Below are 12,080 nucleotides of genomic sequence, written 5' to 3'. Positions count from 1 at the left end.
AAACTGAAAAAGTTTGCATATAATCCAGTATACGGAAGTATTGGATTTACTTTACTATAGCACAATACAGTACTGTACAGTATACCTAAACTGGTTTTTACCAACATAATTTAATATAGCCCTGCTAAAACACTAGTTTAAAATCAAAACCCTAATTCGGCATTTAAGAATAACTTGGATACCTACTTTCGTAAAAATTCCCTTTTTAATCCTTTGTTTTTGGACACCATGACAAAAGATGACTCTAAGAACATTTCCTAAAACTTCTGACAGGTGGTTCTACTGTCCAGACTGATTTCTTATTTATTACTTCCCATTTTCTGTATTATTAGTACTTTTAGCCATTTGTTATATCCAATTACGAGTTTTTACTGTCATGTGACTTTCTCTTGGCTAATCACCTATCTCCACAGTTCCTATACAAGCTACACCCTTTTTAACACTAGCTCCTCCCTTAACTATGTCACACATTTGAAACAGTTCTTTGATACGTATTTAAGAAATATGTCTGTAATAACGGCATTCAAAACAAGAGGTCATTTCCATTTTGGAGGAAGGACAAGTCTTACTGGCATTTCATAGGTATTTTGAACGGTTCTCATGTCGCTAAATGCCGGAAATACATATTTTTCAGATTCTAAACTAGGAGATAAGCCTCAAAGAAAAACCTGGCTTCGGGGAAAGCAAACACAGGGTTGAGACTTAGTGTTAGGGTAAGCTAAGGATAAAGTGGTCTAGGGGGATGTCGCAGGGTGGTGTAACTCTCCCTGGTAGGCGAGTTCCCCCACCTTACCTAGGTGGGGAACCTTAGGAGAGGAGGTGCTCGTGTGTTTCTTTCCGTTTTAAAAATGTTTTCAGTCATAGCTTCTGGAAATTTAAAATATCAATAATTTTCAAAATACGGACTTCTCTCAACAAATCATTTTGGAACAGTTGAAAGTATCTACAGGATAAATACGCAGGTGTGTATTGAGTAACACTACTCTTTCATTCTACTGTGTTGATCTGATTCCACTGTGTTGAACCTTCTGGGAGTTGTTGTTGTCTGTCTCCCGCCATCAACTAACTGTAAGGCTTGAAGCAGCAGAGATATGCATACTTAATATGGAGATACTACAATAAATCATTAAGTTCCAACCTGTCTTCTTGGATCCTAAACAGATAGCGATGTCACACCACGAATATTTCTCACCCTCTTCAATATGAATATTACTCTACAGTAAATATTTATCCTAGTATCTTTGTAGACTCCTAGTATCTCATGTCGAGAGAATGGAAAATGGCTGTTTGCTAAAGAAGGTGATGAATGCAAGAGTTGATGGGAGAAGTACAAGAGGAAGGCCAAGGTTTAGGTGGATGGATGGAGTGAAGGAAGCTCTGGGTGATAGGAGGACGTATGTGAAAGAGGCAAGAGAGCGTGCTAGAAATAGGAATGAATGGCAAGCGATTGTGACGCAGTTCCGGTAGGCCCTGCTGCTTCCTCCGGGACCTTGGTTGATCGCGGAGGTAGCAGCAGTAGGGGATTTAGCGTTATGAAGCTTCATCTGTGGTGGATAACAGGGGAGGGTGGGCTGTGAAACCCTAGCAGTACCAGCCGAACTCGGTTGAGTTCTTTGTCAGGCTGGGAGGAACATAGAGAGAAGTCCCCTTTTTTGTTTCATTTGTTTGATGTTGGCTACGCCCCAAAATTGGGGGAAATGCCTTGGTATATGCATGTATGTATCTTTGTAGAGGGGTGTATGTACGATAGCGGCCACCTGTATGTATTATTATGTCTAACTTAGAATACGGTAGTGTAAGGGGGCGCAGGGGGGGGGGGTTGTTCAGACTTCCCGATAGATAAGTAGGCAAGGAAATGGCTTGTAGGTTAGGTTAGGGGGGAAACATAAATTTAAGTCCATTTTTAATCAATGCGTGAGGAACTGGCCGCTAATATACAAAGACTCCTTTTCATAATATCACAGCATACATGGGAGGCATTTAAGGATGTCAGATTACTGGCCAAAGAGAATGTAAAAAAGGAGGAATTATGTTTTCGTTTGTGAGGTGTCTTAACACAATTGTTAAGAAATGGCCAAATATGTGACCAGATTGGCTTATGAATGACCCAACATATTACACACTATACCCGACATAGTAAAAACTACTTAAATTCATTCTAAAGAAATTTAAATAAATGAATCAAGTGATTTACCAGACTTTTAAGAAGATACATTACTTTTAATGAAATCGCAGCTGATGAAGTTGACGTATGACTAGTATGACCGCAGCGAAGGGAATAGAATAATGAAAAAAATGGTCAACTTTGGCAGAATAGTAGTAATTGCAGGTATTCACTATATAACAGCTCTCTTATTCGAAGTGGTTTGCTTCTATATTGTATCATATGCCTTTAGAGAAGTCTTAATTAATATATAGTAATTAATACATTTTTATCTTTCGATAAGGCTCTTACATAAAATTACACATATTTTTGTATAATAGACGGCAAATCTTTTTTTATATAGTAGGCCTATTTCCTCTCAAAATTTGTTTTACTCGTTTCAATCTATATCTATAAATTATTTTTAACGTGTTCAATCTTAATTTAACTATAAACATTGTTTTTCGGTATAATCATATTAATTTTATAAAATCAATGTTGATATTTCTATAAAATGTTCTTTCAACAGTTTTGTAAGCTATTTTGTATAATCTGCTCGGTCAAACGTAGATTTACATTGTTCAGGGTTTTTTTTCTTATGCATATACTAGTCTATGATAAAATAACTTAATTATCGTTCAAAACCTAGTCTGACTTATAAAGCTAAACCATTTGTTATTTGATGTTTAATTATTACCATTACTTTTTCCTTCTTCTTTTGTTTCTTTTTAAGTGAGATTTTTTTTTTTCATTTTTACTTCTTATATTCTTTGCGCATTTTTTAGCCTTCCACATATTTCCTGGCCCTAGTGGCCAAATTTTTTCTGCTATTAATATTCGTTTTCCTTCTAGTATTCTCTAACTGAATGGTATCATAAAGGAACTCTGTATTGTAACCACATACATTTCCTCCTGTTTCCTGAAGACAATCGGCACTTAATCTAATAGTTCCCGTCGTATGACAGAATTCTTTAGCTCCAGTACTACTTAAGGGTTTAATTATCCAATTCTGTATGCTATATATGACAGGACCCCGAGTCTTTGTAGGTCCCTCTACATTCTCCAACGCTCCCAGACATATTTTAGGCAATACTTTCAGAAAATTCATTACAATAATATTAGGACTAATGTAGGAAAAACAATTTTTTTTTTAAAATGTAACCCTAACAGTAGAAGAAAAAAAAGTGGCATGGCCTCTGCTCTTGATGGTCCGTAAGCTTTTGTCTAGTCAGTGATAAGGCCCTGTTATTTTAATAAGCAATGTTTCTTATGCAAACTGTCATCGCCTTAATTATTTCTCCATCTTCATCAGGTTCCTTACTTAATCTCACCATATTTCCTTCTATGGTCACGAATTGCACAATTATTACCTTAACCTTGCTTTAATTGTGTAAATCTATAATATCTCTAACTGTGTCGTTTAAAGTCTGGTACATATCTATATTAACTAGACTCAGGCTTTACTTTTTGTAATTATTTAGTCATAATCCACTTATCAGATACATTCATGACCAGCAGCCAAAGCCTTTTTTTTTTTCCAAATTATTGTAATCTTGATCTATCATTTCTTAATGAATCACATTAACTTGGGCTTGCCCAGGATTCATATAATTTCCTACAATTTAATTAAATTGTAAACTATATTATTTTGGGCTAATTAAAACACAGACATGGTCTTAATATGATTTGTTATTGTTGCAGGAATACAGAGTTTCTTTGGACGTCGAAATAGAAGGCAGACAAAATAGAATTCGAGATACAGCACAGTAAAAAAAAAAAAAAAAAAAAAAAAGCGGCAGGACCAGATGGCCTAAAACCCGAACTATATAAGGCACTAGGAAAAAGCAAAATATGTCTTGAAACCTTACAGAAATGTTATCAAAATGAGTTGGACGAAAAAGAAAAACCAAATATGTGGAAGAAGTCAAGAACAAAGATGATTGAAAAGAAAAGAAGGCCAATGGCAAAAGACTTAAGACCCATAGCTCTATTAAATATTTCTTATAAAATATTCATGATGATGGTGAAAGAGGAAATAGAAAACCACATAAGAATGAATGAAGAAGACAATGAATGTCAAGCAGGATTTACAGGTGGAGGCAGGATAGAGGACAATATTTTTATATTACAGTATTGTGTGGAAGAGAGCTATAGTAACAAGAAACCCCTAATAGTAACCGCGATAGACTTTAGTAAAGCATTTGACTCTGTAAAAAGGGAGGTATTAATAGAAGTTTTAAAAGAATATAAAATTAACACCAAAATCATAAGTGCAATTGCAAATATTTATCAAGGAGATACTACGGGCATTGACCATACGACGAAGACCCAAAGAAAATAGTAGGATTATTTTTATTTAGTGAAACAAATATAGAAAAGAAAAATGAAGTATTAAACAATGTGGAAGAAAAGACAAAACAGTACAAGAAGATAAGCGTTGGAGGCGCCGTTATAAAGGCTATGCCTCACCCCAGAACCTGACCTGACCTGACTTCGTTCAGCAATCGGTAGGAATAAGGAATTTAAGATCTATAGCTTGTTGTCGATGACGAAATCATCTTGAAGCTTTTGCAGCCTTAGACGCAAGGTGAGTTATAAATATTTATGAAATAAAATAACAACACAACTACTTGCATTGGTACTATGATTGGTTTTGGTTCCAAATGACATGTTTGGATTCTATTTGTAAATTAATGGGGATTGAATTGCCAGCCCATCCCTTTTAGAGTTGTCCTATAAGGCAATCTCCCTTGCGAGTGTGTCACCGTGTCATTTTCGTAATAAATGCATTTTCAAACCAATACATCCTACCTAACCTCACCTCAAGCCACTACAGCCAATCCAACGATGTGTCCTCTTGACTTTCCTCTTCCTCGTACTAAGAAAGGCTAATGAACTTTAATTGGACTACCTGGGATACGTTGATTAAAGCTGAGACAGGTAGCCTCCCACACACTGTGTGAAATTGTGATTGTTGCAAGTATGGTATATGTTTAGCCTTGCATTAATTGTTCATTTGCGACGGGAACGAGTGTCATTTTCGAAGAGCGTAATTTTTTCTATAAGAAAAAGTAGTTGTTTTCCTAGGTTACATTGCCCTGTAATACACTACAATAAAACCGGACTATGATTTCATTAGTTTCTAATAATGCAAGTACAGTACACTTACAAGGGAGAGGCATAGATAGCCCCTGTGTTAAGAAAGGACAGTGCAATCTTTGTCAAGTTAGATGCGTAAATATTCTCTTAATTTCCTTACAACTTGAGCACCATAGTAAACACAGTCACCATGAAAACAGGATTTAAATACAGTAATAGCAACCCGTTTAGAGGGTTTTTCAATATTTCCCTGGTGAAATAATTTTTAGGTAAGTTTATGTATTTTGAAGTTTTGATAATTGTCTTTACAAGAAATTGTTGGCTTTTAGGGTAAATATGCCCTCACTCAAAAATTATGAATTTTGATCAAGTTTCACTAGGGTTATGATGAATGGTTTAGGGGTAAATAATCACGGCAAACATAGCATTTATAAACAAAAGTAGGTTGCAATATTGCAGTCTAAGTAGGATAAACCTCATCTTAACTAACACATCCTGTGATTGCTTTTGACAGACATTAGTCTTGCAAGAATCTGTCTGCAACAAACTCAAGCACAACCATGACAATGTATAATGTACTACAAGTAACTGTACATAAGTAACAACTGAATCTTTGATTACTGTATCATTATAGACACTATACCTTTGTAAACCTATTGATAGATTATGGGGTAAATTATATAAAAAACCACAAACATCAATGCTAAAATTGTATGGAAGCTCTCTGTCAAGAACATAATTTAGAAAGGTATTAATGAGCTACAGAAGTACAAATGAGAAATGATAGGTAAAAGAACTGATGAAAGAAAAAAAGGCCTTCACGAGTTAAACATGGTAAATTCCAGATTAATAAATTAATACAAATATAATGAGAAAAATTGTTGTACAGGTTAATTGAAAAAAATGCAACTGTATTTGTGCAGTACAAAAATATGAGGACCCTGTTGCACAGTAAAAATAGAAAATATTTTGTATTTTACTTCATTAACCTTTGAATTCCATTTCTTTATTCTCTTAATGATTTAAATGTATTATTATTTTACTGATTTTATATACTGTATCTTGACACAGTGCATAACTTTTAAGCCCCCATTGTAGACAAACTGCCTAAATTAGAGCTCAAATAATATTAAATAAAGAATTATTGATACAAAGCCAAATTATGCTCTGTGATATTTGAAAAATAATGTGAAAGCTATTCTTGCTAAGATGTTTATCCAGACCATATGAAATGCTCTGCAATAATTTTTGTTAGCATGCTATGAGATCAAAGTAAGCTGTTAATGTTATTAACCTATTAATTTTTAGAATCCATACGATAGAATATACAGTATTGTTGTCTCATTTTCACTATAGTGCAAGAAATTATGTGGTACTTTATTTACAGGTTAAACTGTACTTGATCAAGGACAAGTTGATGCTGAAGACTTTCCATAGGATCTTTGTCAGACCATTCTCTTACATGGCATCAAAGGAAAACACCCATGATTTTTACCAGCTCACTCCCGTTCAACTTGGTTGTGAAGTGCGTGGAATTGATTTAAAGAAAGATGTGCCAAAAGAAGGTAAGATTTGTTTTTTGGGAATAAATGAAATAAAGTTATTACTTTACTGTACTACAATTTTCTATTTATTTCTGACAACTTTTAGTATTATAGTAAAGGTACAGTATAATATTGAACCAAATTGTTTTTTTTTTTATCATGGCCAGGGGGATAAAAATCTTGCAAAATCCCTGGAGGAGCACATTAGTTCATGAGACACCAAATTATTGTCTAAGGCTGTAAAAATGATCTCAATCAGGTAAAAAAAACAATGTATGGTAAAACTGACATTGATATACATATCTTAGACCATTTTTATTACCTTCCTTGTGGTAATATTATGCATGCACCAAACAACATTGAAATACTATATATTTACAGTAGTTGACCTTGTATAGTTCTACTGTACTAAGCTTGTATTTTATTTTATTTGCGTTCTTGTGGCTATTTTATTAGAAACTCACGTTAACCTTGTTTTTCAATACTTATTGATAATTTGAAAGACATTTAAGTGTTTTACCTTTAGCTGTTTTTACAGTACTGCACAGGTATCACTAACTTTAAAAGAGTATTTTTTGTATAATTACATCTAGAATCCCTAACTTGAAGCAGATTGTCTCAAAATGTAGTACATGTATCAAAATCGTTGCCTTGAACTATGACCCAGATATTCCAAAATGGTCTGAATCTTTACAAATCTAAGATTGGTTACTAATACACATGAGTTATGATCTCTCTCTTACCAACTCTACTTAACCTAATCATTACTTGGAGTGTGAACTTCTCATATATACAAGGCATGGCTAAACTCATCTTCCATTCTTTCAAATGAGGTTGTATTGTAAAATGAAAATCTGGAATTGAAATATTTAAACCCATATAATGCTACACACGTAGCCTTAAGTACAGTACAGTATATACTATTTAATATGATATTTTATGAAGTAAAAGAAATGGAAAATGTTGGGTTTACACATGGACATTGATAGGCTAATGCTCTAGATATTAAAGATTCTTTTTTTGGGCTCAAGCCATGGCGTCCTGATGGAAGGTTCCTTTTTGGTAGCTTCCTTGGGTATAAGACTACTAAGATATTCCCAGAGAATTTAACCACAGGTTATCACAGAATTCTAACTTCTGGAGCGAGTATCTCAAAGGTTTCCCTTTAAGACATCGTAATACAACAGGGGACGCGCATGTCTGAACGCGCCACATAGCTATCTTCACCCCGAACAGAGTTAATGCTTCGGTGTGTAAGGACTGAGAATAGCTGGGAGCCGTTCCACAGCTAATCTCACTCGTGGCTACTACTGATACTCGAGACGTAAACAAACGGACGCCATTGCTCTAATGACGTCACGCCCGTCTTCATCCTTTGTTTAGTAGCTGCCCTACTTAGACGGATTTTCCCTGTGTTAACTTTATCGTTTTGCATCTTCGCTATGTCGTTACCTTCAGCCTCGCCTTCTTCTGGAAAGTTGAGTACAAGGTTCCAGTATTGTTTAATTAAGCTCTGGCCGTAAAGTAAATATTACTTTTCGAAATAATTGCTGTTTTGTGGCAGAGCTGTGCCTCTACCGGACCCGCCATTTTATGGCGTCGTTGTTGTTATGCATGTCTTATTTAGTTAGCCACAACAACGTTTCCGGCATTATATACTAATCGAATACATTAGTTTATTTAGTCTTCATAGCTAGGAACTTTTATATCGTGTTTAGACGCTTTTTATCGGTCATCGATTGACCTCATACCAGTCGGCTACTATAGCCCCCAGGCCAGGAGCCTACATACAAGTGTTCATGCATGATTTATTAGTGATCCTAGACTAAGTTATGAAGATAGTGGCATTATTATTTTACAATACTTTTGACAGTGATGCAAATGTTTTCGCCTTCAGGGACCATATAGGGGATAGGCTAGTCAGTGACTCTTTCTAGCCTAACCTAATATTAGGACCCCTATATGCTTCCTTCATCCCCTGCCTTGGCATTCCCTCTATTTAGCCTTGATTCCTTTTCTGAGTAAAGGGATTAATTGTCTAATAGAGTATATATCGCCTCTCTGTCCTCCCTAAAGGAATGAACCCCCTTTAGGGCTGCGTCCGAGAGTGAGGTTAGGCTAGCCTACCTCTATGGCTAGGATAGTCTATGACTTTCCTGCGATAGCGATATGTCTTCTTCCTTTCCTAGTTCAGGACTCTTAGCCCTGTTCTAGGTTAGGTTAGGAAGGTTTCTCTGTTCCATGCTGAAACTGTACTCTTGCACCGTTTTAGCCGATCTGCCTGATCTTAGGTTAGGGAGTGTCCTCCCTTTCCTTAGTGGCCGCTCTGGTACAGAAACCCTTCCTGGGAAGACTTCTCTCTTCTCCCTCCCCACCTATCTCTTGTATAGCCTAGCCTATGCTTAGGTTAGTTTATACTCATCTGTCCCCTGTCCTACAACTCCTCCTTAGGGTGGAAGAGTAGGGCTACCCGAGCTTCCTTGTGCAGTCCGCTCTGGTACATATACCTTCATAGTGTCCTATAAGGTTAGTTACTAGTATAGTTCTGCATATGGGAGTCTCCCCCCCCCCTCTTTGGGTGTTCCCTAGCCCTCCCTTGGGCTACCTTGCTCCCGGTCCCTAGTGACCCCTGCTCATGGATGTTAGAGCCTGCCTCTATCATGGGTACACCCCCTCAGGGAGGGGGAGGGATGTCTGGAACCCTGATGGTACTTCCTACATCCCTTCCCCCCTCCCCCCTGTCTCTCTCCCTATCCGGGTGCCGGTCTCTTGCCGCCTCTACTGTCGGCAATACCTGCCTCCTACTTGGTGACTCTCCCTAACCTTGCCGCCAGCCCCCCGTGTACCGAGGGACTGCCGGCTGCCGCCGGCTACTACCGGCGGCTCTCCTACTCCTATCTAGTCGTCCGCTTGCCGGTCGATCGCCGGAGTGCCGGCATATACTGCCGGCAACCCGATACAGCCTTTACCATCCTTATCCCAGTCACCAACCTGGCATCCTCCGACTGCCGGAGCCGCCGCTCCCTGCCGGCGTGCCGCCGTTGTGCCGGCGGCCGCCATCCTGGTATTTAACTGACTTTTGAAAATTGTCTGTCCTAATGCCAGAATCTATGCTGGAGCGAGCTCCGGCATGCCGGCGGCTTGCCGGATGCCCCGGAGGCGTCAAGAATACTTGCACCCCCTTACTGTAGCTATCATAAGACTATGATAGCCCTATATCGCAAACAGATAAGCTGCTTCTGCTATTAAGATCAGTACCTAGTACTGCTCTATTAGTGATCATGCTGTCTCTTTGCATTCTTCTAATTCCAGCATGCTATGTGCATCTTAGCACGGCTGGTTGCCAGAAGCAGTTACCTTTTAAATGAGGCCTTCTGGCCCTTAACTGGGAACCGAATGAATTCGATCCCAATCTTGTCCTTGGTTTTCCATGGAATTCCAAGATACTTGGAATTCTAGGAAACTATATCCAGTGCCCTCGGTCATTTGGATTATCCAGGGACCAAGCTTATGGTAACCAGCCGGGCGAGATGCATGGAGCATGTTCTCCTTTACTGTTTTCATTCTCTATGCATCACACCTTCTTTAAGTTAAAATTAATGATTAATATTAACTTAGTTTAAGAGCCATTCTTATGACTCCCCCATACTCATTTTCTCTTTCTTCCACAGGAGGAGCAGATGAAGTGTGATTTCGCCTTCTGCGCTGTGAAACGCCCGCAGTTTTACGGGCATACGGCTTGCAGGACTCACGCCCCTTGTGCAGACAAGAAAGGGGATTTGAAGTTTTGGAATCCACTGGATTGTACGGTCTGCCAGGCCCACCTAGTTGAGGCCTTCCATAACCCTCCTTCAGCGGAGGTTAGAGACATTTCTCGTGAAAAGCTGCGCAAGTGGGTGCGTGGCTTTCAGAAAAATGCTACCGGACCGTACCTGGCCACCGAAGAACTGAGGTCACTATTGTTCCCTAAGGCCTCCCCTGACTCAGTGGTACCCAAAGATGTGATCCCCACTGTCCAAATTACGGTGGAACCTGATGTGGTCATGGCTCAGTCCATGCACGAGTGTCGTTTAGATTCCGAGGATGATGAACAGATTTCAGACGTCTCGGAAGACACGGAGAAGACGCTTATGGCTCAAGGAGCCGAAGAGGACGAAGACAAGGTGGAGTACACCGAGTCGGAGCTAGGAGCTGCTCCCTCGTCCATCCCCCCTCCTACTCCTACACCGACGGAAATGTCCATTCCGTCTACCTCCTCGACTCCGGATCCTTCTTCTTCTACTCAAGAACTGATCCGGCTGATTAGAGCCGTCATGGACGACAGGCTGAAGGAGAACCAGGAGTCCATCAGGTCGATGATTGGATCCAGAGAGCCGAAGAAGATTTCGGTCAAGGATCTCCCCGCTTGCTCTCATGCCAACCCGTGGAGGTATGCAGAGCATATGGTTATTACGACCGGCAGGATCTTTGTCAGTGATAAGATCGGCACGGTCCCTTTGGAAGATGTGGAGTTCTTCCCAAGCTTTGAGGCCTACCCGGACTGTTACGTCCGGCTTCGTTCCGAACCTGCCTCGAAGGAAGAGACCGAACCTAAAGAAGAGATAGTGTTCGATCTCACAAAGGCCCAGGCTATGCTAGCCTCCGCATTTAAGAGTAGAGGCTTTACCTGCTCTAAGCTTCCGGCTTTGAGCAAGAAGCACCCTACGTACGTTGCACCTGACACTGCGGTTCTTCCATTCTTGGAAAAGGCCTTAGCTGCATGCCTTAAAGCGGCGTTAGAAGGGAAACCCTGCCCTGCACTGGAGGAGTGCAGACCCCCCCTGACGCTCGACACTGGAAAGATGTTCAGCATACTTTCGTCGTGGGAAGGCTCGATCCTGACGTCGCCGGACGTCAGTTTAATGAAGACCTCCCTAAGCTCAACGATCACCTCCTTCGCCGGGAACAAGACACGAAGGAGAGGCTTGCGGCATCTCTTTCTCATCAAGTCCAACTGGAAGTTATGGCCTGTGACACTAGAGTACTGTACCAGATCACTACATGGTACTCTCCAAATCCCACTTACTGACAGTAATGAAGGACTTGTACCACTTCATAAAGGCTCGAAGAGCCTGTCGTGAATTCGTGTTTGCCGGTGCCACCGTGAAACACGAACCCCGGAGGCTGATTTCCTCCAACATCTGGGGAAAGCACCTGTTTCCTTCTGACCTTGTGAAGGAAATAACTGACAGAGCCGCCACGGAGAATAGGAACCTTCTCCACAAGTGGGGCATGTCCAGGAAAAGGAAACCCTC

At 39.6% G+C, this 12,080-nt stretch overlaps 2 protein-coding genes across 6 annotated transcripts in view; one reads left to right on the top strand and one right to left on the bottom strand.

The window, feature by feature from the left end:
• The window catches only part of LOC137654505 (distal membrane-arm assembly complex protein 2), a 347,277-nt gene that overhangs the window by 71,187 nt on the left and 264,010 nt on the right, over positions 1 to 12,080 (bottom strand). Inside the window, exon 1 of one of the 4 annotated variants that reach the window (XM_068388181.1) lies at positions 2,219 to 2,368. The exons of 2 other annotated variants lie outside the window; for them this stretch is intronic. The gene's annotated coding sequence lies outside the window, so the exon portion shown is untranslated. Of the gene's footprint in view, positions 1 to 2,194; positions 2,369 to 12,080 lie in introns of those variants that run through there. One more of the 4 variants, XM_068388183.1, reaches the window with a different exon arrangement.
• The window catches only part of LOC137654504 (alpha-ketoglutarate-dependent taurine dioxygenase-like), a 30,114-nt gene continuing 22,640 nt past the window's right edge, over positions 4,607 to 12,080 (top strand). The window contains exons 1-2 of one of the 2 annotated variants that reach the window (XM_068388177.1): positions 4,607 to 4,730; positions 6,630 to 6,807. In XM_068388177.1, the coding sequence (XP_068244278.1) occupies positions 6,660 to 6,807 (148 nt within the window). In that variant the 5' untranslated portion in view covers positions 4,607 to 4,730; positions 6,630 to 6,659. Of the gene's footprint in view, positions 4,731 to 4,883; positions 5,084 to 6,629; positions 6,808 to 12,080 lie in introns of those variants that run through there. The other variant, XM_068388179.1, reaches the window with a different exon arrangement.

This window comes from Palaemon carinicauda, chromosome 15, assembly GCF_036898095.1.
Source record: "Palaemon carinicauda isolate YSFRI2023 chromosome 15, ASM3689809v2, whole genome shotgun sequence".
Lineage (NCBI taxonomy): Eukaryota > Metazoa > Arthropoda > Malacostraca > Decapoda > Palaemonidae > Palaemon > Palaemon carinicauda.
Note: the sequence above shows the minus strand (reverse complement) of the source record. Positions and strands in the feature narration are given on the sequence as shown.